The 27,411-nt window shown below is 41.0% G+C and overlaps 1 protein-coding gene across 2 annotated transcripts in view; it reads right to left on the minus strand.

The window, feature by feature from the left end:
* Positions 1 to 385: 385 nt before the first annotated feature.
* The window catches only part of GATB (glutamyl-tRNA amidotransferase subunit B), a 66,554-nt gene continuing 39,528 nt past the window's right edge, over positions 386 to 27,411 (minus strand). The window contains exons 10-14 of one of the 2 annotated variants that reach the window (XR_013545883.1): positions 17,283 to 17,416; positions 15,763 to 15,841; positions 8,186 to 8,320; positions 2,043 to 2,747; positions 386 to 700 (exon numbers count right to left, since the gene is read on the minus strand). Coding sequence is in view for 1 of the 2 variants with exons in the window: in XM_020781327.3 (XP_020636986.2) it covers positions 2,622 to 2,747; positions 8,186 to 8,320; positions 15,763 to 15,841; positions 17,283 to 17,416 (474 nt within the window). In the remaining variant the exon portion in view is untranslated. Of the gene's footprint in view, positions 2,748 to 8,185; positions 8,321 to 15,762; positions 15,842 to 17,282; positions 17,417 to 27,411 lie in introns of both variants that reach the window. The other variant, XM_020781327.3, reaches the window with a different exon arrangement.

Raw genomic sequence — 27,411 nt, forward strand, 5'->3', positions numbered from 1 at the left:
CTGAGAGCAAGGTTAAAGCTTAAGAACAAGGTGAGGGTGATTGTTCTTTTTGGAAGCAGGCTATTTTTAGGGTCCCCTGGATGTAACTTTTCATGTTTGTGAGCTCACTTAAGTTGATGTCCCCACAGAGTCAGACTGGAACAAAACAACAACCACAGTGTAAGAGGAAAAAGGGCCACCTCCTCTGACAAATACCTACAGTCTTTAAACCATAGACATTTCCTGCTAATTATTTATAATAATATGCATCTGTAAATGCATACTTTGCTCAAGTGTTAATGTCAATGCATGATTCACTTTTTGAAGAGGAGAGTCAAAAATGTCCAAGATAGCCAACACTAAATATTACTGAAAACATGAGAAAACACTGGATAAGCAAAACAAGTCAGTGTTGAATACTGTATTGTTTATTGCTTACAAAAATGTTAAGATACTTTTATGTACAAATTTCATTAAATGTTGAAAAACAGTTTGTGTCTTGAAATGCCATAGCACTGCTTTTCTTCGATATTGGTGGAATTTGACGTTCCTGAAAACTGCTTGAGAGGCACATCCTGACTTCATTCCAAAAGCAAAATCTTTCATCTCTGTAGCAGCTGAAGCCTGGGATAAGAAGACTTTTGGGGAGAGTTGGCTTTAAATGCCAGATGACAGACAACTCAGCTGCTTAATACCACAGGTCTCACTGTTATCTTTCTCTCTAGAATATAGAGAATTATGAAAATTGAATAAAATGTATTTTTTCCATCAGTATTAAGATTTCACAGTCACATTGAACCTCAATTAGACTCCTTCCTCGTTCATTTCTGGCTGAATCAAAAAAAACACACCACCCATCCATGGTTACCAGCTGAGAGAAAAAAATCAGCTCAAGCAGGAGGGGACAACATGGGACCTATGTCTTTCCCCATCATTCTTGTGCCTGTTACATCCATCCCTACCTGACACAAACAAAAAAGGAGTATTTCTATACCACCACAAGGTGCATAACAATCCAGTGGCAAGGTAATGAAGCAAACTGACTGCAGTTGTTCCCCCAGCTATAAGGAAATGTAAAGGTGTTTTCTCTTTAAGCCAAGATGGCATAGCATCATTAAAGCAAAATGGGAAAACTTCTCCATCATGGACCATAAATGTGAAGGAAGGACTGGGCTGCTGCAAAATGTTGCCTAATGGAACAATGCATTTGCAGAGCGATTATATGAAGATGGGTCAGGGGGATTCTGTGCTGGAGAACTCATCACTTCTTAGGCTTCATTGGACTCAGGTTGGAGAAAGGAGGCTTCCTCCACCCCACCCCCAAGCACTGATGTTTCCTTTTAATTTTTTTCCTCCCCCTTCAAATGCTAAGTGCATTTCCTGCATTTTGGAACATGTCTGAGGATGGTAATGCCCTTTTTAGTTCCTGTTACTTTTGAAGCAGTGATGGCGGAGCCACAACAACAGTAGACCTTTTCATTTGAGGATGGACCCCCCACCCCCTGAATTGTGGCAGGAATGGGAACTTGTGCCCCTCTTTTACCTTTCACTATACTGATGAGGTTGATGAAAACCGCAAGCTCACAACACATCTCCCACTTCTGGCCTGTTCAGTTCAATACAAATTACTTTCAAATAAGTGGGTACTGATTATAGTTTCAAGTCCTATGACCTATAAGATATTTTGGGTCTTCTCTAAAGCAGGGAGAGAAGTTGAGGCATGATAGGATTTTTTTCCTAATCACCTTGTCTGAAGGTGTGTAGAGATCTCTATTGTACAAGGAAAAGATCTCATCTCACTCATCTCTTCTAAGGAGCTGCCGCTAAATCTGAGAACACAAAAATGATGTAACCCACGGGCCTCGCATGTCCCCAACAGAAGAAGGAAAAGAAAAGAAAATCTCAATTCTCCCCCCTCTTCTTTTGGTACTCTGGTTTGTTAGGAGCCTCCAATATGGGAACTCTCTACCTACAATGTTAGGATTGCCATGCCAATGTCTTAATTACATGAACAGTTTAAATCAGATTGTGAAAATAATACACCTTCAGAGCTCCTTTCTTACCACTTTCATTTTGCAACAATGTGTTAATCAACAAAAACCAGAAGATTCTCAGGTATGTCAAATCTTGATGAAATTCACAATATAAGAAGCTTGGGGGATTGATCAGCTGTTGCCACTTTTTTCTTAAGAGCAGCCTGAAGGATTCACTTCCTCATGTAACAAAATACGTTTCTGAAGATCTGATGAAATGCACGTTTGGATGTGCATTATAAAAGTATTTTAGAAACAGGATAGTCTGCATTCACCATATCCAAGAAAATGTCTTTAGAAGGTTGCATTTAATAATTGTTTGAAAATATATAATGGATCAATTTGTTTGTTTATCAGACATGTTCAAAATCAGCAGGTTTCAAACTGAAAATGGCATTCTTCAACTGTAGTTCCTTCCCGGCATGCCTTATTTTCTGGTTTGACTAACACTTGGGAAACTGTAGAAAGCAGCTGCAATCATCTGACATGCAAGCACACATTGACTGAGGCTGTACAATGACTTGATTACTAAAGGCATCAGAGGGTCAAGCAATTACCACTCCGATGCTCTTGAGAATGTCAAGAATACTGAATTTTCACTCCAGGCTTCTATGATAGCAGTTTTTCTAGTATTTTTTTCACTGCTACAGGATCCGACCGTCCTCTTGTTGCTCTTTGAACCTCTCCAATGAGCTTATTCAGCACGTTTGCATTTCCTTTCTTTATTGTCTCCACCTTGAGAAAGAAAGTACAGAATAAAAGTGGGGAAGGTGTTAAATTTTGATCAGTATCTCCATACAGAAAAGCAAGAACACATGGAACAAGCTTGTTGCTACATTCCTGTTTTCACTGCGGGAAAAGTCAGAACAAAAAACTTGAGTTTCAGCAGAGTGACATCAGACTATTTACTAGATTCTTGCAGAGGATGCTACTTATTTTACAGGGTAAAGCTCTCACTGCTTTTTACTCCTTGCTCTTTCAATGCAAGAGATGCAGCTGCCACACAGAATCCACGCCTCTCCAGCATGGACTAAAGTAGTTTGCTCCAGAGTTCAAATTTGGTTTTGAAACTAGGATACTGACCCAGAATCTCAGGGTAGGCTTGGACTAAGTTGTTCAGTGGACCCACAGAAGCTGGGAATGTCATAGTAAGACATTTTCCATTTCCACCACACCAACCACTAACCAGCCTGTTAGTTTCAGCATGACATTTTAACTGCATTTTACAAACTTATTTCAAGACAGTACCTTAGAATGTTTTTATCCATGCTTTGTACCCTCCAATATTAAGGGAACTGGATCTTGTTTTAGAGCAAACAGATTGCCTGGATTTAAAGCAAGACTGGGCAAAATGTGGCAATCCAGATGTTGTTGCATTACAACATTTAGCATTCTTCAGCACTGGTTATGCTGAAGTGTAGACCAACAACACTTGGAAGCCTGCACATGACCCACCTCTAACCCAAAAATTCCACATCTGCCAACTTTTACAGTGTTGAATGTATTCGCGAAGGTGTTGCTCTGCAGCAGAAAATGGCAAACCACCCAGAATTAATTCTTTTTGCTAAACAAAAGCTTAATGAAGAAAGCATGCATTGTGAAATTAGAATGCCAGAATTCTCTGTCTTAATCACTAATAAGGTGAAGAAGGATCATTATATCATCCTACTGTAGCAGGGTCTGCTCTAAGAAGAGACATACAACTTTCTGTTAGCATACAGTCATTTTATCACTGATGGAAACTGTTCACCACTAGTTGTTTTATAGTATATTTCAATTATAGTAAGACAGTTAGATAAATTTAAAAACACACACATTCAGGTTTGGTTCCTCATTATCACTCCCTTGGAATACTGAACACAGTGCCTCGTTGCCAACAGGAAAACTGGGGCAGAGTGGGAGAAGGAGTGTGGATTGGCATGCAAAAACCTGTGGAATCCACCCAAAGCATGCAACAGTTTGTAGAATCCTCTCAATAAGGCATGACTGTTAGGAACTCTGAATATTCATATGAGAGGTTGCTGACAATATTATTCTATTGTAGGTCCAACTTACTGAAAGGCAAGTTACAACTCCCAGCAGAGAATAGGAAAGAAAGGAAATCTACAACTTAGGGTGCAACTACATAGCAGGGTTTCCCTAGGTTAATTTGCTTCAGCTGAGTCAGAAGAAAAAGGGGAGGAAATTGGTACTTGGCTTTGTCTGCAGCTTGTTAAGGTAGCTTTGTTCTGGCTGATCAGATCTGCAGAAAAAATGGTTAGAGTGGAGCTATCTTAAGCTGGAAAAAAAGGCCGATAACTTCTTTCTGATTATTCCTCACACATCTTCTTCTTTTGGTCACCTAGCTGCCTTTTGTTAGGGCAGCAAACCTGAAAGGAAAGGAAAGGAAAGGAGAAAGGAAAGGAAAGAAAAGGGAAGGAAGGAAGAGTAGAGGAAAAAGAACAGATCCAGGTACCAAGTTTCGGGAGGAATTTCCCCTTAGTCCTACTGTTGTTGCTGTTGTTGTCTAGAATGGCTTCAAACAGAACACCCACAAACACCTCTGTATTAGCATAAGCCATCACACTGCCTGGATCAGAGCAAATGCATTTGAATCCAAAAACACAGTCACAGCCATGGAGGGGAAACATTCAGATTGAGGGGGAAGACTTCAGGCTGATTGGCATTGATGTGTACATCATGTGGTCAATTTAAAATAATGCAAATCTGACAAATTCTAATAATGAGAATCTGACCAATTCTGGAACACATCCCACATTATTTGTCAATGTAGTTACCCTCATCCTGAATCATGGAAGTCTTGGGAAAGACAAGGGGGCTTGCAAAACTTGCAGCTCATTAAGACAAAGGTAGCCATACCAAAAATACACTCAGAATTAAGTTCAGAAAAAGTTACATTTCTGAACTAATACTCTTACCAGCCAACAGAGTTTTTACGATTTTGAGATCTTTATTCAAAGTAAGGAAATCATGTTTCGAATCTCTGATCATACAAACTACTTCTGGTCAGCACAAACAAGAGGTTTATCAAGTCGCTAGTGGCCTATATATTTTGAAATCCACTGCCCCCTTCTGAATCAGAGCAGTGGACCACCTAGTCCTGCATATATATTTTTTCTGCCAATGGCTAACCAATTGTTTGGGGGACCTACAAGCAGTAAAATAGAGCAACAGGCCCTTTGCTGCTGCTGCTTCCCTTCAACTGTGAAACTGAAACTCTGAAATGAATGTATGTATCCCAAAACATATTTTCTATGGAGACTTTGTTGAAAGTGCACAATTGGGTGGCAACTAAAGGATACACTTAAGATAGTACTGAAAAAAATTAATAGTGATGCCTCGCTTGACAACGTTAATTCATTCCAGCGAAATCGCTGTAGAGCGAAAACGTCATCAAACGAAATAAAAAAACCCATTGAAACGCATTGAAAACCATTCAATGAGTTCCAATGGGCTGAATACCCGCTCGTCTTGCGAAGATCCTCCATATGGCGGCCATTTTGGGTGCCTGTAAAGTGAGGAATCTGTCCTAGAAAACAGCGGGGGGCCATTTTCTTCAGCCAGTGGCCATTTTGAAACCTGATGATCTGCTGTTGCTGATCGTCGTATAGCAAAAATCGGTTCCCGAAGCAGAGAACCGATCATCGCACAGCAAAAAAAAAAAAAACCATTTAAAACATAATTTTGCGATCGCAAAAGTGTCAGTGTAAAGCGGATTCGTCATAGAGCGGGGTAATCATTCAGCGGGGCACCACTGTATTGACCATGTCAGCCAGGAAGGTCTCACTGAAAACTCAAGTGTCTGGTGAAATGATGTCAATCAAGGGGCTAAAGAATTAAAAATCAAATGAATCAAAGATATAGAAAAGATGAGAGAAGTAGGAAAGCAAGGATGTAACTTTTCAACAGCCCAACAAGCCCACCTAACCTGCCCCTAGTGTTTCTGTATCTTCTTATGGGGCTAGTCGGTCACCAGTGTGTCCGCCAATACGCTATTGCTCACTTTTCTTTTTCCCTAAATGGTGATGGAAATGGCCTTTGTTGAAAACAAAAGACAAAACTATTATATAACTCTGAAACCAGAGGCTGCACAAAACAATCATCTCTAGAAGACATTGGAAATTTTGTACCAATTCACAACTTGTAATCTTTTATTTCAGGCCAAACGCATTCATTTGTTGTGATGAAATAATTCTTACATAGTAATAAAAAAGGCTAATGCTAAATTTAACAACACTCTAGACCAGTGGTCCCCAACCTTTTTAGCCCCGGGAACCGGCTGGGGAAGGCAAGGCACTCCCCTGCATGCTCTCTTGTGAAGGGGTGCACACACTCTCGCACAAAGGAGCAGGGGTGCTCATAAAGGTCCGTGCATGCTCGTGTGCCTGTGCAAAGAGCAGCGCAGCACTCATGTGGGCATGCTTGCTTGCAGGCGCAAACAGGCTGTGCGGGGGGAATGCATGTGGGGGCGAGGTCTGACCGGGGGTTGGGGACCTCTGCTCTAGACTACTGTACTTCAAAGGATAGCCATACCAATGCAATTTCTGTAGGACCTGTAGGCTCCTGTCACTAAACTGAACATTTTAGCATTCATGTTGTGGGGAGGGGAAAGCTGAACTTTTTTCAGATCTATTTAACTGGTATTCAGGTACCATTTATTCTTTCAGCTGTATAGCTCTTATTAGCAAAGCAAGATGCTCATTCTACCAAGAGACCAGCCAACTCTAAGGAGCTTGTTCAAATAATTTCTTTATGCAGTTATAAGCAATTGTTTTCTGGTTGCTGCGGAAACCATGTAACTTCACTCTAGGTACTGATTCTGCTGAGGAGAAATCTCATTTCCCCAGCACTCAAGACATACTTTCTTGTTAAAGGGGAAATGCCATCTTTCCCACTTTAATTTCTAGCATGGCTGCCAAACCCACATAAGGAGGTGGCTGTAGATTTACGACAGGTACTACTTGACACTGACAGTGGAACTGATGACAATATATTCCTTGCGTGCTCCCATAGTCCATAACATAAGTGATCTTCAGCAAAGATTCTTCACATTCCCAAGCAGGCAATGTCTTTAATGTTGGCAACCGTTTTGTGCCACATGGCTCCCAACATTAAAGCTGTAAGAATATTCTGTGGCCACTGTAAGAATATTTCTAACCACAAAGGTGAGATAGATACTACGTCTCTGGTTCTCAAACAGGCCTTGTGTGAGTATACTGATGATACTGAAGTGCACTGTAGAACATACTTCGATTGATAATCTTCAACACTGCTAATTCATAAATAGAATGGGAGCTACAGAAAGTCACCATTCAGAAAAACAGCATCAAAGAAACCTTTGATTTGTCTTGCCTGGCTAGCAAGAATATTAAAGAATTGAAAGTCTTTCAATCTGTGTCATTATTGAAGAGAGGTCCTGATAGTAGACATCATCATTTCATGATCCTTGATCAATTATAACGCAGCCTCTCTGCGCTCCTGCTTCAGTACCAGCTGGGAAATAAAAGAGGCACTTTCATCAGCCACTACAAATTAGTTAGCACGATGAAGGTCAGAAAGATTTCATGCACACACATTTTCTTTATCAAAAGCCCTCTGCAAAGCTGTTAGCCTCCACTGAAGTGCTGTGGGTATGGACAGCATTGTTCTTGATAAATATTAGCATTTTCCTTGCAGCTTTAGTACCTGGCCAATATTTTATTCAGTGTAAGCAGTTTGTTACTGCCTTCCCTCCCATTCTGTGCAGAAGAGAAAATGCAAAAGCATTCAGTGGATACTCTGAAGAGTGGGGTTGGGGGACAATTGCGAATTGAATAGAAACATATAACTAAGATCAGGAGTATCACACTGGGGCATTTTATATTTTGCTTATACAAGCAAATCCTCCTTTGCTATAATCATCTTTAGTGTAGTCTGTAAGGATCATTTAGGTTAGCTAAATAAGCATTACTGGAGCCAGGAAGACTTAGTTTTGAAGTCTCAGCTCCATTACCTTTTGCTGCAGCTCCTTTGCATCCCACAATGTCCCCCCCACCACATTTCTTCTAAAGTGTTACCAAACACCTACGACAATCTGAAAGAAAGACAGCCATTTAAATCTTTTATCTCCACTGCCCACCCTTAGGTGTCAGGCCCTCTTGTTCCCAATTTCTCAAGGTTGCTATCAATATCACCTGTTTCTGATGGCCTTCCATCACAGCCTGACAGATGCGCTCGAGCTCATTTTGATCCTGGATCGCTTCAAGTTTCTCTTCTTTCACAATCAGAGCTGGTGTTTTCCCTTCCCCCTTCCACATCTCTTCCAGTACCTGCAGTGTTAAGAGAAAGAAAAATCCGCCCTTGAAACATACCTCTTGTTTTTCAGTGGGCAAGAGCTAAATGGGCAACCATTAAAAGGCAAAGAGCAAGGAATGCAAGGAGCAGCAATCTGGGTCAGCATCAGATACTGTTCTAGTGACGGTGGCTTTTGATACCTAGATATGCAGAGGAAACCAACAAAATATTTAGGATGTGAAGCTTTTTCCACATCATCTTTCTGTTGGCAAACAGTGAACACCTGATTACTGAGCTACCATTTCTAGTTCTCCAAGTAAAGTATAGCATTGTGAGCCAAAGGGAAATTACAGAATTTCTGTTAGAAGCCTGCAAAACTATGGAACTCTTTTCATTCATATTATGGTTGGACCAGGATCACTGAAATTCACCCTAGACTTTAGACTGTCAGAAATGACTGGCAATGAAATATTGGGTTTTGTTGCAACAGTTTTCTGAGATGTAGGGGGAGAGCACAGGGCCACTGGGCCACACAAACTGTTCTGGATCACTACTGCTGTTCTGAGGCTCGGTGAAATAGCACACCCCTTATTTTGGCTTACCAAGAACCATGCTAAGTGCTCCAACAATGTAGTGATTTTAACATTCCATTCATTCATCATTTACTTTAGTGCAATATGTAACAACTAGAGTAGGCCCATTTGAATCCACGGAACTTATGGAGTTGATTCACCAAATCCCCACTGATTTAATGGGCCTAGTCTAGCACAACTTAATACAGTGAGCAACAGAATTCCTGCCATTGTCCTTTATTGCTATACATAATGTAAGCTTCTCTCTCAGTTCTACAAAGTGCAGTGTTCTTGTGTCAGTAAAGAAAATGGCTCCTAAGGATAGACTTGTCTCTATGGTTGTCTTAGCTGGTTTATCACTGCATGACTCCCTAGATCTTCCTCCATTACTGCTCACTCCTTTTTAATCCATATTCATATGTACAGAAGAAGATTTGGATCCTCTGATAATTGCCATGAACACAAAACTGGACTAAAACTGTATGGCTGGCAGTGATCTTCCTCCATGGACCTTAAATAACGTCCACCTACTTCAGAATATCAGTATTTGAAATTGCAAAATACTTTTCTGAAAGAACTTTTGGTTACACAGTCAGTAGGTTAACAGCTACCCATCAGTTGGAGAAAAAGGAACTAAGCTACATAACACAGGCAGGTCAGAGACCACAGCAGTGTGGAAGGCTCTAATGCAAAACCCTGGGGCAGCTTGAGCCCATTTATTCATCTCCATAAAACACAGCTGGATGAACCTAAGTGTCTGCCTGGAATAATCATTAGTTAATGTTACAGTGCCTTCCAGCTTTGTAGCTGGGCTCTGACACCTTGTAAAAAAAAAATCTAGAGAATTGGCAGTTTATAAAAAAAAACACCAATTTCTTTGGAAAATCAGCTTCTTTATTCCCAGGGCTCGTTTGCGAAAAGTAGGATAAGAGAGAGACAGAGAGAGTGAAGAGCATCCTTTAAAAACAGCTGCTTCTCCTCGATCCTGGACTGATGAAATAATTGCATGTTTGGGCAACTCAAATCTGCCAGGACAGAAATGACTGTCATGCTGGAAACTCCACACTACTAATTCAATGAAACTAAGAAAATGGGAGTCCTTTTTCACTCCAGAGCACAATTAGTAATGCTTAATACAAAACAAGATTAAAACAAGATGCTTAGACTAACCATGTTGCAAATCCTCTACCACAATGGATGGGAGTTCTCTCAGGGCTGACTGAAGAACCTTAATTTTTTTTTTCTTGGAAGCCTGCGTATTGATGCTATATTTCTTCACAGCAGCTGCTGTTCAAATTACTCTATCTTGCACCAAGCTGCATTTCTCTTACTGGAGGCCACAAGAGAGTAATAGCAAAGTCACTTGGTATAGTCACTGTTCAATCTCCTTGTTTTTCTTAGGAAACAGTAAAGAGCCCACAGCCATGCAGTAGTATTAAATTTGCCAGTAACTATATTAAAACTGTCTAATGAAATAAACAAACATCAAAAGTAATACACAAAGTAAAGAAGCACACTTATATGCTAATTTTTAAAGCCACATTTTACTTTCTGTTTAGGCCAAAGCTTCTGGGGTCCCAAACAGAGAAGCAACAGAAGCACAGCCGTTTGGTATCCTGTGACATTTCGTTGCCTTCTGGTATGACAGGGGTCCAGAACCTAGAGCCCTACATCACTCTGGACCACTTCCTGTCTTGGTACCAAAGGAACAGGAACATCACACACCTTCCCCCCAGCCCATTTCATCAGCTGATCTGCTAGGGGAGGGGGAAGAGGGCAACATTTTCCCTTGGCTTCCAAGATAACTATTTTCCCAGTGAAGATTTTTGGGAGATATTTCATTGTCCCTTCTTCCCTGCTCAACAATATCTAGATCTCAGCAAGCAGAGAGCGGTTGAAGTCTCAGCAGGTTGAAGTCCCAGAAGGGGGGTTGAAGTCCCAGAAGGGGGGTTTAAGTCTCCTCCTCTCTGCATGAGAGAGGTGTGTTCATGACATCATTTGCAGCCCCCAGACTGCCAAACAATAATGGATGAGGCCCCTGAGGCTGTAAAGACATCACACCATAGATCAAATTCAGCTATTTTGAAAAGCATCATTTAGAAATAAGTCCTGCAGCCAGATTTACACTTCAGAAGAAAGAGCTGGTTGCTTCCCTGTGGTCTCTCCAGTCACATGTGTACCAAAGAAGACTGCCTTTAGCTATGTCATCTGAACATGCAAATGAGGGTTTACCTTCAAACAGTTTCTTTCTGAACTCTCCCCCCTCTGACTTGTGAGAACAATTGGTTCCATATCATTGAAAGGTAGAATGATGAGTTCCCCATTAGGCAGTGAATGAGATAACATGCTGGATTTAATTTGGTCAGGCTCTTTACTGCAAAAACAATTTGCCCTGATGGAAGAGCCCCATCAGATGATTCAGAAAAAAGACAATTTCTCTTCCAACACAGTGCCCACAACAAGATCATCCCAGCTCTTTGTGAAGATACTGTAATTATATAATGCAACTGAATGCAGAAATATCTCATCTTCCCCTAGCCACAGCCTCCAAGTTATGCAATGTACCACATCTAATAAGGCTCACAGCAGTCATCAATTTGAGGTTCATTGATTTCTACAGAGCATGAAGAGAAACTCCTTAAAATGCCAGCAGCTTCCAAGGTGTGTGTGTTGTTCGTATTTGTGCACATGTCTCTGCCTACTCCAGCCAAACTTTTCATCATGTCTTACTGGATCTGCCTCTACTACTGCAGTTCAATCATCTACAGTGGTGCCTCGCTTAACTGGCACCCCATTTAATGACAAAATCGCGTAGCGATGAAGATTTTGCGATCGCAAAAGCGATCGCATTGCAATGTTTTAAATAGGGAAAAATTGCGTTGCGATGATCAGTACCCTGTTTCGCTTACCAATCATCGCAAAGCGATGATTTTTTAACAGCTGATCGGCGATTCCAAAATGGCCGCCGGGTAAAAAAAATGGCTGCCCGCTGTGTTTTCACGCTGATTCCTCGCTTACCTTGGCCACCGTATGGAGGATTTTCGCTTTAAGGTTTTAAGTCCATAGGAACACATTAAACGGGTTTTAATGCATTCCTATGGGCTTTTTAAAATCACATAGCGACAAAATCACTTTGCAGCGATTTTTGCTGCACGGATTATCGGCGCTATGCGAGGCACCACTGTACTTTCCAATGCAGCAATTTGTCTGCTCTTGTGTGTGTGAATATAGCTATTTTTGCCCTCAAGCTATCTCATCACTCCGTCTACTGCAAAGGATTGTTGTAAACATTTGTTATTCTTCAGACATCAAGCTCACCAAAGTTCTCTTCCCACTCTGGCAAGGGCGCTGTATTTTATAAAATGTCTCAATGATAGCTCAAACATGTCACTGCTAGCTGGTCTCATTTAGATAGGTTCTTAGATTGCATGTGTGACCTGGGTATAAATCTTAGCAACTTATTAATATAAAAGCGCAGACAGACTACTTGCTCCATTACAAACAAATAACAAACCATTAAGTCTCTTTAGTGTGTTTGTTTTCAGAATAACCTGCCATTAACACAGCAAGTGTTCTGAGAAATATCATGGAAGAAACCATAGTGAAACACTGAAATGCTGAATACATGCCCTCTTATTTGATTAAATTTACACCTCGCCTTGCTAATAAAAATAGTGCTCCAGACAGCTAACAGTAGTAATACAGTATAAATTATAAAAAAAACAAAAAACAAAAAGTGAATTAGTTATCTGGCTGTGGAACCAGGGTTTGGAAGTTCAGTTCCTCAGTATGTATCCCCAAACAGCCAGCCAGCTTGACCTTAGGCAACCTGCACAGTCCTAGGACACCCCCAGAAGGGAAAAATCAGCCACTTTTGAGCATTCTCTATCTGGAAAACTCTGAAAAGTGTTGCCATAAGTCAGAATTAACTTGATATTACACAATTATTATATTTATTAAACATAAATTAAACACTCATCATTTTAAAATATATCCATGAAAAAGGAATATATAATACCAATCATTTAAAATCTACTGGAGGAAATACTTAAAAAAATTGTTGGCACCTGATGGCAGACAGAGAGCAGACAGAACTAGCTTGGCCTCATTGAGAAATGAGTTCCAGAGCTCAAAAGCAGCCTTATTTTGTGTCCTCACTGAATGTCAGTTCAATGGTGATGGGACAAAAAGAGGACTCTCTCCTAAGGACCTTAAAATCAGGAAAACTACCGTATTTTTTACTCCATAAGACACACCTCTCCATAAGACGTGCCAAATTTTTAGGAGAAGAAAACAAGAAAAATAATGTTTTCTTCTAAAAATTTGGTGAGCCTTATGGAGAAGTCCATCTTATGGAACACATCCTAGGACCCTTTGGAGGCTCACCCTGCCCCCCCAGGGGTCAGAGGGGGTGAAATCTCCAGCTTCTGGGAGTCTTTTGAGGCTTGGGAAGCTTCAGAAGAGTCCCAGAAGCTGGAGATTTCCCAGCCTCTGGCCCAGCGGGGGGGACAGGGTGAACCTCCAAAGGGTCCTAGGGTGTGTTCCAGGACCCTTTAGAGACTCACCCTGCCCCCCCAGGGGTCAGAGAGGGCAAAATCGCCAGCTTCTGGGATTCTTCTGAGGCTTCCCAAGCCTCAAAAGACTCCCAGAAGCTGGAGATTTTGCTGGCACTGGCCCCATGCGGGGGTGGGAGGAGCGTCACAAGGGTCCTGGAAGGCTCACCTGGACCCTTGCGACGCTCCCCCCCACGGGGCCAGCGGGGACAAAACTGCTGACTTCACTCCATAAAACGCACGGACTTCTCCCCCCCCCACATTTTTTGGGGGGGAAGTGCGTCTTATGGAGCAAAAAATACAGTAATACAGGAGAATGCATTGTTTCACATCAGTGAAATCTGTGTGATTTACACAACTCCACTGAAAAGCCTGGCGTGCTCTGGTCAATGGGGTCATGAAGAGTTGGATACGACTTAACGACTAAACAACAAACTGAAAAGCTATTCCGCCAAGTGGAATTGTAACTAACTTTACATTGTATGTAAACATGCTGGGAAAGGTGAGACTGGTCATCCCTGCCCAAGTAAATCTATTTACATCAAGGATTTATTTTATTTTATATACAGTGGTGCCTTGCAAGACAAATGCCTCCCAGGACAAAAACCTCGCAAGATAAATGGTTTTGGCAATGGGGGTTGATGACTCGCAAGACAAATGTTCCTATGGCCCTGCTTCGCAAGAAGAATGTTTTCCATTTTTTGTTCCTGCCTCATGTTTGCCGATTTTTAAATGTTTTTCTATGTTTAAAAAGTTAAAGATTTTTGATTGAATTTTTAAAAACCATCTGCACAATATGTATGGTTTTAAAGAGCACTTAATAAACCCTTTGTAAACCAAATTTGACTTTGTTCTGACTTTTTTGCCCATAGCAATGCATCAATTAGATTTCAATGCATTCCTATGGGAAAATGCATTTCACAAGACGAATTCTTCACAAGGCAACATTAACCGCGGAACAAATTCAATTCGTCTTGGGAGGCACCACTGTATTTATTTATTTAAACACCCCATTTAGTGAAGCATATTATAATCCTGCAACAATAGATTTATAAATAAAACCAAGGGATTATAAAACATAATACAAGACGATGTACAGCTGAGAAGTAAATTGTCACCTTGGCACACATTCTGGACCATGTCAGGCCCAAGAGAGATAAAGGATGTCCCACAAATATGATGATCCCCCAAACACAATATGAACTGCCCAGATGGACACTTTCATATGGGGGGGGGCTTGGGGCTTGAGGACTCCTCTCTCTGATGCAAAAACAGACACTTCCCTTCCTCCCAGAATGAAAAACCACATTTCCTGCCTCCAACCTTTTTTTTTTTTTTTTTTTTTGCAATGGGATATTGTGTGCCTGCAACACATAAATGTCTCAGGGAGGGTCAAACGCAGCCCAGAGGCCGAGTGAAAAGAAAAAGAAAAAACTTCACTTAATACATTTTCCACGTCTTGTGATTGCCAATCTCTATAGGACTTCTGTAAGAAATGCTGGAGGCCTAACATCTCTCGCATCCTAGAGCTTTACTAGCCTAATAAAATAAACTGATGCTAAAAGTCTCCAAATGGAGACACCTTATGCCAAGTTTTATATTCACAGCATTTTGCCAGGCTTCTTTTCAGGGGAAAAGAAGGAAGAGCCAACAGGAAGCTGCTGCTGTTGGGGATTGTCCCTTTCCGTTTTGGAGCCTGCAGGCAACGCAGGAGCCGTGGTTAAAGTTTCTTCCCCTACAAGGTGGTAAATACTGTAGAATCCAATAAAAGTTCTGCAAGTATCTGAGGCTGAAGAATGCAGGGCTACTAGGAGCCCCTGGGTAATAGCAGAAAACAATGGCTAAAATTTTATTAGCTTAGTAAATAGAGTAGACTCATTGAATAGGTAGGGATTTGGTGAGTCAACTCCTCTGTAAGTCCACTGATGCCAACAGATCCATTCTAGTTTTAATTAGTTAATTAATTAATTAAAAATATTTTTAACCCCACCTTTCTCCTTAAAAAGGAGTCAAGGCAGCTTACATAATTAAAATATAATGTTTAAAGCTCCCAGTTCAACAACCCAACCTGGGAGGTTCTGCCAAATTATGGGACTCAGAGCTCATTTCTTCCAAAAATCCTATTAGCACCAAATCAAAGTGGGGTTATGTCAAAGTATTATACATGGGATCAAGCTGAAGAATGCCTAAGCCATGTTACTTTCCAATTCCCTTATTTGAATACCAAGAGGAAGTTTATGAACACATTTTGTTTTACAGTATTTTGATATTTTTTTAAAAGAAATGTTAGATGGAAATGAATTGTGATACAAACAGTCACTAAAGGAAGATGATTTCAAAAAGAATACTCACCTTTTTGCCTGCTGAGGAAGAAATCTTTTTGTCTTCTACAAGGTCCAGAAGTTCAGCCAAAAGTTGGGGACTGATGGGACTAGAAAGACACAGTCACATAAACTGGGTTGGTTATTGTTGTTTTGTTCCTATGCAGTTTTGTCTTATGGTGACCCTAAAGGGGTTTTCAAGGTACATGATATGTTCAAGTACTTGTTTATCCTTCTACTTCTCCCTTGAATTGCAAGGGTTTGAACAGTATGGTTTGGGTTATACACTTTTTTTCAATAAATAAATAAATATTTATTTATTTAAAATATTAATACAGTGGTGCCTCGACTTATGACCATAATACGTTCCAGAAGATGGACATAACTCAAAAGGGTTGTAAGTCGAAGCACCATTTCCCACTGAAATGCATGATAACGTGATTAATCTGTTCCAGCATTTAAAAAAAAAGCAAAACAAGCCCTAAATGTGCTGGGGCTTTAAAAAACAAACAAACAAACAAAAAAGGAGCAAGTCCCGTCGCAAGGCGCTGAGGCTGCAAAAAAAAAAAAAAAATCCACCAAAAAGCAAAACAACACATCACAGAAACATAACCCGCCTTTCCCCCCCGCCTTTTCCTTGTTGTAGCTCAAAGCTCCGGCTGCAAGTCGAAGCAAAATTTTTGTGGCCAGAGCTGGTCGTAACTCGAAATGGTTGCAAGTATGTAACTCGAGGCACCACTGCATTCCAATAAATAAATAAATAAATAAATATTGTGCCCCTGTCCACCCACAACCCCATAAATTCAACACTGAAAGCATCAAAGTGGTCTACTTTCCCTCTCTATAAAACATCTCTATTTCACTCTCTAGATGAGGGGGTCATAAGGATCTGTTAAGGCTCATTGCACACAGTACTCTATGAGAAGGATTGTCAACACTATAGAAAAGAAACGTGATAGAGAGAACTGTTCTCTCTCTTTCCCTCTCCCTCCCTCCCTCTCTCTCTCTCTCTCTCTCTCTCTCTCTGTGTATATTTGTGTATCAACTGTTTATGCTTTGTAGTTACAGTTCTTGAGCCACAAGAATTATACACAGATTAGGGCCTGGGGCCCCTAATACCAATGTTGCTGAACGGAGAAGTGTATACTGCACATTAAGCTCTTCCTATATATGCCCTATTCCTTTACATCAGTAAAGTATCTGGAAACCAAGCCCTATGGGTCAGGGAGCTGGATATATTGGCAAAAGAATTCTAGGAGTTGTAGTCCAAAAAACATAATGTTTTTGACCTCTAACTTGTAAACACATGTACTTTGTTTATGATTATGTACTATTAGATGACAATACTATTTACCATCACCTTCCCCAAACTGGTGTGTTCCCTTTGCTGTCAGACTACAACATTCAGCAGCCTCAACTAAAATAACTCATGGTCAAGGATGATGGAAACTGCAGTTGAAGGACAAGAGGTTAGAGAATACTACACTACTGTAAAACATTAGTTCTTAGAATATAAGATTTCTTAAAGATACAGAGATCTGAAAGCCTCACCTTTCCTTTACTGCAAGCTCACGTTGTTTTAAATAGCCAAGCATATGTGTTAGAATCCAGCCAACCACCTTTTTGGGATTCATTTTTGTTGTTTTCACCACCATTTCAAAATATTCCATTAATCCATCTTCATTCTGTTCAGAGATAAAATTCGTATTCAGACAGAAGCCATCAACACATCCCAATTCTCCATCTAAAATTTTTTAAACTCATCACACATTCAATATTCTTAAACTCTGGGCCCCCCCAAATTCCCAGCCATCAATCTAATCAGTGTGGTTCAAGTTACTTCACAGTATTTCCAAAACAGCAACCACATGAATATTCAACAGGGCTGTTTGACAGACAACACTTCAGCCTCTCTGCCAGTTTTCCAGAAGTTACACACCCTTACCATTCGCAAGTTAGTTAATGGGATTAATTCTATAATTCAGAGCTTGGAAAGTTATATATAAGAAGAATGACTATTATGGAAGCCAATCATAACCGAGCAGTGATAGGATGAGGTTCTGTAATGCAGGGTATTAACCTGCCATTATTTAGTTGTGGATAGCTTCAGCGTGGTTTTATAGTCATTCTGCCTAAAAATAATTTCCCAAGCTACTTATCTTGTTAGCTTTAGACCAAAAATACTTAGAAATCATTGACCCATTCAGGAGCCATGTGATAATATCAAGAAAATGCTGTAGGGGGTGTGGTGTGCAGGTTTTTGGCAGACAGCTGGCAGATTACATAGGTTAAGACATATTTATACTGCAAATACTCCATCCCATATCCCCTTCAGCCCAGCAATCTGAGAGATAAATCATTCATTTCTCTGTAAGCTTGATGTCACAGGGAAGTGTGGACAGCCCCAATACTAGTCACAGAATACAGATGTGTAGATACATATGCAAATATTTGTATCTCTCTAACTGGACAGGTAAAAGTAGGTGCCAGTGTGCAAGTGAAAGAGGGCTGAGAGAAGAAATGATTTAAATATTTTGGAGTCAGCTAGCATAGAGGAAAGTGATGACAAACCTTGACAGCATCCTAAAAAGCAGAGACATCACCTTGCCAACGAAAGTCCGCATAGTCAAAGCTATGGTTTTTCCTGTCGTGATGTATGGAAGTGAGAGCTGGACCATAAAGAAAGCTGACCGCCGAAGAATTGATGCTTATGAATTATGGTGCTGGAGGAGGCTCTTGAGAGTCCCCTGGACTGCAAGGAGAACTAACCTATCAATTCTAAAGGAAATCAACCCTGAGTGCTCACTGGAAGGACAGATCCTGAAGCTGAGGCTCCAATACTTTGGCCACCTCATGACAAGAGAAGACTCCTTGGAAAAGACCTTGATGTTAGGAAAGTGTAAAGGCAAGAGGAGAAGGGGACAACAGAGGATGAGGTGGTTGGACAGTGTCACCGAAGCAACCAACATGAATTTGACACAACTCCGGGAGGCAGTGGAAGATAGGACGGTCTGGCGTGCTCTGGTCCATGGGGTCACGAGGGTCGGACACGACTAAACGACGACGAGCATAGGGTAGTACCTAGTATGGTGTACTGGATAGATACGGTATACCAATACCCACTTGGTCATGATAACTCACTGGAGAGTGGCATTGGTAAAACTACTCCTTAAATATCTCACTATCTTGAAAGCCCTATTAGGGTCATTGTAAGTTGGCTTAAACTTGACGTAACAACAAGGGGTAGCAGCCAGCTGTGGTCTACTCTGTTGATTGCTGATTGCTGTAGTCATCTTCTGTAACAATGCTTTCCAAAATAGCTCTATATTGTCTAAACTGGAGTGGTCCCCAACCTTGGGCCTCCAGATATTCTCGGACTATAACTTCCAGAAACATTCACCACCACCTCTGCTGGCCAGGATTTCTGGGAGTTGAAATCTAAGAACATCTGGATGCCCAAGGTTGGGGACTCCTGGTCTAAAGACTTGATAGTTAAAAGGTGTGTTAGCAAGAGATGCATATTTGTCAAATTTGTCTTCAGCACTTTGCCCTGAATGACAAACTTCGGATACAATTTTTGGATGTAAGGGAGGGGGGGACTCAAGCAGTTGTTTGCTTCCAGACAATTTTTGCTAGTGGGAAACTGATCAAAATGCACAGCAGACTCAAACCAAGACTTGTCTAAAACAGAAGTCTGGAGTAAGCCTATGACTCATAGGAGGAATATTTCTTTCTCAGACAGTTTGTCAGCTAAGGGAATAAGCTCAGGCAAGGCAACTCTTGAATGGAACTCACTTATATCCAACACCAAATGCAGTTTTCTCCAAAATTCTAGCCCTTATCCAGCCTCACTCAGTTTGAAGTGAGCTTTCAGCAGGAGCTTCTATTTCCTTACTGCATATATTAAATACTCATTCCTAACAGCTTAATGAGATACTGTCCGGTGAAAACTGTACATCTTTAAAAGTACATTAATAAGCAAATGTTTGCTATCCTCTGTTATTTTACAAATCTCAGAGCCTGGAAAAACTGGTGGAATATGATTATCAAAACCTCCAGCTAGCGTGGTGGCCACATTGGTTGAGGAGTCTGAGATTTCTAATTCCAAAAATAACTGTTCCAAGTCTAATACACTCCAGATCATGATATTAAACTGGATATGAAGTCTGATCGCAAGAGCGCAGCAATAATCATAGAGGGGCTTCAGGTGATTAAACCACATTAACCCTAGTCAGCATAGTGAATGGTCAGGCATGATGGAAATTATAGTCCAAAGCATGTATGGAGTGTCAGACTGTCTACCCCACATCAGTCAGTCTATCTTGCAAAGCAGGGTGGAAAAACCTGCAGCCCTCATATTAGGCTATAACTACCATCATGCTGGCTGGGGATGATGGCAACTGGTTATGTTGGCAATTCATTATATAGCTTTTTTGGCTGACTTTATGGTCAAAAGAATAGGAGTGTGGGATTAGCTGGACTCCAAGATCCTTTCATATCTTTCACAAGGAAAGTGATCTTAGCATTGATGGTGGTTGTTGTAGATTTTTTGGGTTGTTTGGCTGCATTCTGGAGGTTTTTTCCCTAATGTTTCTCCAGTCTCTGTGGCCGGCATCTTCAGAGGACAGGAGTTAGAACTCTGTCTGTGTTCTAACTTCTGTCCCTCTGAAGATGCCGGCCATAGATTTGGCGAAATGTTAGGAATAAAAACCTCCAGAACATGGTGAAACAGCCCGGAAAACCTGCAACCATCAGATTCTGGCCATGAAAGCCTTCAAGAATACAGATGTTAGCACTGTTAGTGTTACAAAACACAACTGTTCATCTTTGTTCATGGGGATACTATACAATTCATCTGTGCTGAAAAATATAATTGTATGTGCTCATTAGATTTTCCAGGGCCTTAAACTGGTACACAAAATAAATGCTGGCCTATTTTTAAAGTGTTACAGTGACAAACAAGAATCAGAACAATATCTACATTTTCTTGGTCCATGTTGGCCACAATCCTATTGGTGACTTGCTACACCAAACTCCAGTAAATTAACAAGGTCCTGGGCTGCATCCCTAATCATGTGTCTGGTCATGTGCCCAACTGCTTAGCTGAGATGTGCCCTGGCACCTCAGCAATCAACCGCCATTAGCTGTGGCAAGTAATGCAGATATTATGCATTCACCTATAGGATTCCTAACAAAGTATTACGGCCCATGGAAGCCTGTGGATGCTTGTGGCATTCACACCTCGTGGCCCCTGCCTGACTCCCCAAACACAGAGCACACGAAGGCAAACCAATACTCCTTTTCACAAGCTGCCACCAGTTGATCACTAAATCAACATACGTTACTTAGGGAAGGATGAAGATGAAGGTCCAAACTTCACTGTCTTTTAAATAATAATAATAATAATAATAATAATATAATTTATTGTCATTGTAAGTATATACACATTATATCATACAACGAAATTCACAGACACCCAGAGACCAGACACATGCACACACATAACATTCCCCAAACACTCCCCACCCACTAGAAATCCCCCACTAACAATACAAACATCTACACCTCAGGCCAAGTAACACAGTCCAACTGATTATTCACTACTGGTGGTCTTTAAGCTCATTATTAATTGCAATTATAGCTCTAGGATAAAAACTATTTAGAAAACGTGTGGTCCGAGTCTTAATTGTTCTATATCTTCTGCCAGACGGTAACAGTTCAAAAAAGTTATAAGCAGGATGGGAAGAGTCTCTCAGGATGCTGTGTGACTTCCTCAGACAGCGGGATGTGAAGATGTCATCCAGGGTTGGTAGTTGGAGCCCGATGATATTCTGGGCAATTTTAATGGTTCTCTGTAGAGCTTTTTTGTCCGCTACAGAGCTACTCCCAAACCATGCCAGAATGCCATAAGTTAGGACACTCTCAATGGTGCTACGGTAGTAGGACAGAAGCAAATGCTGTGATAAATTTAACTTCCCGAGCATTCTCAGGAAATACAGCCTCTTCTGTGCCTTCTTTATTAGCATGTTGGCATTTATAGTCCATGAGAGGTCCTCTGAGATGTAAGTGCCCAGAAATTTAAAACTACCAACTCTCTCCACTTCCTCACCGTTTATGTACAGAGGTAAATGTACATTTCTCTTCCTCCTAAAATCAATTATGAGTTCTTTAGTTTTTTTGATGTTAAGTGTGAGATGATTTTCTTTACACCATAGTATCAATCTTTGTACTTCCTTTCTATAAGCAGACTCATTGTTCTTATTTATGAGTCCCACCACTGTTGTATCATCCGCAAATTTAATAATTGCATTGGTGTTATATAGTGGGGTGCAATCATGTGTGTACAGGGAATAGAGGAAAGGACTTAGCACGCAGCCCTGGGGAGCTCCTGTACTTAGTACCAGGGTAGAAGAATGGTGGGATCCCATCCTTACTGACTGTGGCCTATCTGTCAGAAAATCCTTTATCCACATGCAGATCTCCTGAGGTAATCCCAGGTTGATCATTTTTAAAAACAACCTATTTGGTAGAATGGTGTTAAAAGCAGAGCTATAATCCACAAACAACAGCCTCGCATAAGTTCCCTGTTGTTCTAAGTGGCTCAATACAGTATGGAGTACGATGGACACAGCATCATCAGTAGATCTATTTCTCCTGTATGCAAATTGCCATGGATCCAAAGAAGGTGGAAGACTAGCCTTAATGTAATCCAGCACCAATCTCTCAAAACATTTCATAATAACAGATGTTAAAGCTACTGGTCTATAATCATTGAGAGATACCACAGCTGACTGCTTGGGGACTGGCACTATAATAGATGTCTTCAGGCAAGTGGGGACAGAACACTGCAACAAGGATAGATTGAAAATATCCGTAAAAACTCCAGCTAATTCTGCAGCACAGCCCCTAACAACTCGTCCCATGATTCCATCTGGTCCAGCTGCCTTTCGAATATTAATATTCTGGAAAGCGCGTCTCACATCTGAAATCTGCAGTACTAGTGGTTGTCTGTCGATGGTAGATTCTAGTGATGTATTATGGACAGTAGGTGCTGGAATAATGGTTGTTCCTGTTTCCACCTCAAAACGGCTGAAAAATTGATTTAACTGCTCAGCCAAAAAATCACTGCTGCTACACAGACTGTTTTTGTTACTCTGACCAGTGATTTGTCGTAGGCCGTGCCACACTCTGCGAGTGTCAGAACTTTCAAGGTGTTGTTCAATTCTCTGGCTGTACATAGCTTTGGCATCCCTAATGCCCCTTTTCAGTTTAGCTCTGGCCTCTCTATACTGTAGTTCATCACCAAAATGAAAAGCAGTATTTCTGGCTTTTAATAAAAGGCGCACTTCTCTATTTAGCCAAGGCTTGTTGTTAGAAAACACTCGTACTTGTCTTGTAGTAGCAATAACATCGATGCAGCTTTTGATATAAAACAGTACTGTTGAGGCATAAGTATCAACATTGTCCTCCTCAAACAGTGTCCAATCAGTGCTCCTAAAGCAATCTTGAAGTTGCTCAGTTGCATCCACTGGCCACACTTGTATTTCTCTAATTGATGGTCTGATTCTTTTAACAAGGGGTCTGTACGATGGAATCAAAAAAAGAGATATATGATCTGACTGTCCCAAGCTAGGCAATGGCTTCGTCTTATATCCATGCATGATGTTACAATATACCTGATCCAAGGTATTTTCCCCTCTAGTGGGACAGTCCACATACTGATAAAAGTTAGGGAGGACGGTCTTTAAATTGGCTTGATTGAAATCACCTGCTACCACCAGCACTCCATCTGGGTAGGCCTGCTGCTGTTTGCTGATAGCAGTTAACAAACAACTCAAAGCTGTGGTTGTGTTAGCATCAGGAGGTATATATATTGCTGTTATTATAACAACATTAAACTCACGAGGCAGGTAAAAGGGGCGGCATTTCACTGCCAAATACTCCAAATCAGGAGAACAGTGAATGTCCATTATTTTAACATCTGTGCTCCAATTATCATTTGTGTAAACACAAACCCCTCCACCTCTGCTCTTCCCAGATTCAATAGACCTGTCTGCTCGATGTACTCTGCGTCCTTGTAGTTCAATTACCTCCCCTGGGATGGAAGAATCAAGCCATGTCTCTGTAAAGATCATAACGCAACAGTCTCGAATATTTTTCTGTAGGGAGATAGTAAGTTCCAACTCCTCAATCTTGTTGGGTAGAGATCTAACATTTGAGACAAAAAGACTTGGCAATGCAGGCTTGTGAGGATTTTTGCCTAACCTCACTCGTAGACCAGCCCTGCAACCTCTTTTCTGCTTGCGTTTTCTCCGTGTTCTTTTCTTCCTGACAGGGAGAGCAGGGGGAGTAACCCCCCGATATGCAGGCCGTCTTAAAAGCTCAGCTGGGATGTTGTAAGTTGAGACCCTCGATTCAAAGTTGCAACAGTCTCTGCCAATAGATAATAATTCTTGTCGACTGTAAGTTACTTGTGCCTGAGCACGTAGAGTCCATAATAAGGACTGATCTCTGGAATGCCTAGCCGCTGCAAATACTTGCGCCACCATCTTGACCAACTGTCAACCAATAAAACAAGTTTATTGATTACAGATGTTTGATAATTAATCATAAGTAACTTCTACAGGGTTTATTTATCATCAATCTCAACTCTTCTCACTAATCATACCTCACATCTCCCAAATACCACACCCTCTCTCCCTCTCCACTCTCATCTCCCTCTTGACTCTGACTGACTCACTCTCTGACTCCGCCTCTTTTACACATCTTTCGGCTCTGCCTCTCAGCAACATTAGCCTGCAACATGAATGTTCATGACTACTTAACATAATAAGGGTGAACGCTACAATGCTCCTCAGCGCACAGGAGACAGGGTAGATGTGAACATTTGTTCAAAGTACTTTAACTTTAACTTTTGATTTGTGGTCATTCCCCCCCCCCCTTCATTTCCTTCGATATTAGATTTCATGTACAAAGGGCAATTGCTTGAACAAAACAGAAGCAGAAGTAACACACAATCTGAACGAAATGAGAACAGTTTGGTAAAAAGTTAGTCACAACCTCCTTCAGAGGTTTTGAGCATGAGTAAGAGTATCGTTTTTATTGAGGAAATATGCATATTCTTCAGCAGTTTTCTAACCTAGAGAATACTCTCATTGCTGAGGGGACGGTAAACCCTATTAATATGGGCAACTAGACAGGAGCCTCTTGAAGTAATCTACTCTGTTCACCAAGTATCCTAGACCTCTTGGTAGATCAACAGCAAAATGCACACAAGAAAACACGTATGTATGTGCACCAATGAAAGCTATTTTACTTCAGGAATTTTTAAATTAATTTAAGGCTTTTAAAGCAAATTGTAACACTTTTTTGAACTTTTTGTTAACTTACTGAGCATTTTTGACACATTGTTGTTTCTAACGTTATGCTTTTCATATTGTATTTGTTATCTGAATATGTTACACACACCACCCTGGGATCCCATGTGGGTACCAGACAATTAGAACGTCAGGCTAGGATTTGGAGATTTGACCTCAAGCCCCTACTGAGCCTTGAAAATCTTGGGATGACCTGGATTAGTTGTTCACATTCTCTCTTAGCCTGATCTCCCCTCTCTGAGGAATTGTGAGACTGGGGATGGGAAGATTCATCATCCCTGCCTTGAGTTCTCAGGAGGAAAAAGGTAAAGGTAAAGGTAAAGGTTCCCCTTGACAATTTTTGTCCAGTCGTGTTCGACTCTAGGGAGCGGTGCTCATCCCCGTTTCCAAGCCATAGAGCCAGCGTTTGTCCAAAGACAATCTTCCGTGGTCACATGGCCAGTGCGACTTATGACACGGAACGCTGTTACCTTCCCACCGAAGTGGTCCCTATTTATCTACTTGCATTTGCATGCTTTTGAACTGCTAGGTTGGCGGGAGCTGGGACAAGCGACGGGAGCTCACTCCATTGCGTGGATTCGATCTTACGACTGCTTGGTCTTCTGACCCTGCAGCACAGACTTCTGCGGTTTAGCCCGCATCATACCTGACTTTATCCTTGGCCCCCGGCTTGCTTAATTTATACTGGTTTTATTGTCAAAATAAACAAATTCTTGCTTGTTTTATTGTTAACTTTGACACATATGCCTTTTAAAAGATAATCCTTATAAATAAAAAGGAGGGGAAAGCAGGAGAGAAGGCAAGGCAAAAAAGAGAGATGTGTTGTTACAAGCGCTCACTGTAATTAGAGGAACCTCATGAAATTTTAGCAATACCGGCTTAAGAATCCCCCAAAGAATTAACACAGCACCAACTGGAATAAGCAAAAAAGAGAAAGAAAACAGTCTTTCTGTACTGAACTATGACATTATTTTAATGCAATTTCCTCTGCATAATGCTCTTGCTAACAAGTTGGCAGGGAGCATGGATCTCGCATTTTGAAGACATCTCAGTACCTATGCCATTTATTTAATGAGCACACTTGGGCACTCTAACTTGAAAGACTGTTCATTAGATTTATGCATCCTTCCCATTAGCAATCTGCTTGTATTCCTGATGTAAGCTTCAAACAACAGCAGAAACACCATGTCCCAGGTGAATTTTTATTAGTCTGTATCTCAGTGAATCAAAAGAAAAGTCTTTGTATTTAAATGTGTATAAAAAAAATTCAATTCCTAAAAAAATTCCTGTTAATACATGTGGGAGATTGTGCTTCTCTGGTCATGATTAAAAACATCAGGAAATTGCTTGATATTGCAGTATGTTGCCAGCAGGAAAAAGGATGCCAGACTTTTCATAGCATGAATGTTACTAACACCAATGTCGGCATTCAATATGGTCTACAAGCTACCCCCTTGTGCTCAGGACCATTCATTAGATGGATGGACTTAGTAAAAGAAGCCACAGCTGTTTGTTTGGCAAAAAATGAGAGGAACATATCAGAAACAACAATATTGCTAGGAAAAGGAGCAACAGGAACAGAGATGGATGCCTAACATGATGCCTAACATGAGATGGATAGACTTAAAGAAATCCACTGTTGTTAGTTTGTGAGATCTGATTAGAGCTGTTAATGACAGGACGTTTTGGAGGTTATTAACTCATATAGCTACTATACAGAGGAAGGGATTTGATAGCATGGAACATCTTTGGAGTTTTTAAAAATTACCAAGCAACTGTGTAGTGACAAGATGAGTGGACGGACTGAGGTACTCAACTACCAACTATGACAGGATGTAGGCATGAAAGCTTTGCTAACATGGAGTAAGACCATCCTCAGCTACTAAGCAAAAACCAATAATTTCACAACTTAAAAGAGTGAAGTGCTGAGTATTTGTTCTCTATTATTCTTTTTAAAATGTAGACCCATTTTTACAACCAGATGCAGAATCTCCTTGCAAGCATGAATCCCAAAAAGCCTGTTTTACCATGAATGAATTAAAATTATCCTCCTGCAAGTCATATAATTGGGTCCTGATTGACAGATTCAAAAAATTAGATTGTTCTAGAGCAGCGATGGTGAACATATGGCATGCGTGCCACAGCTGACACGCAGAGCCCTTTCTGCAGGCATGCAAGCCATAAATTGCTGGATCGCTACCCCCCTGTGCAGCCAAACCTGAGAAGGTGGGTGCAGCCGCAGTTCTGGTGCTTCAACAGGTGGATCTGGAGCAGCTGGAGCTGGTGGCAGATCCGAAGTGGGG

The sequence above is a fragment of the Pogona vitticeps genome, chromosome 5, assembly GCF_051106095.1.
Source record: "Pogona vitticeps strain Pit_001003342236 chromosome 5, PviZW2.1, whole genome shotgun sequence".
Taxonomy (NCBI): Eukaryota; Metazoa; Chordata; class Lepidosauria; order Squamata; family Agamidae; genus Pogona; species Pogona vitticeps.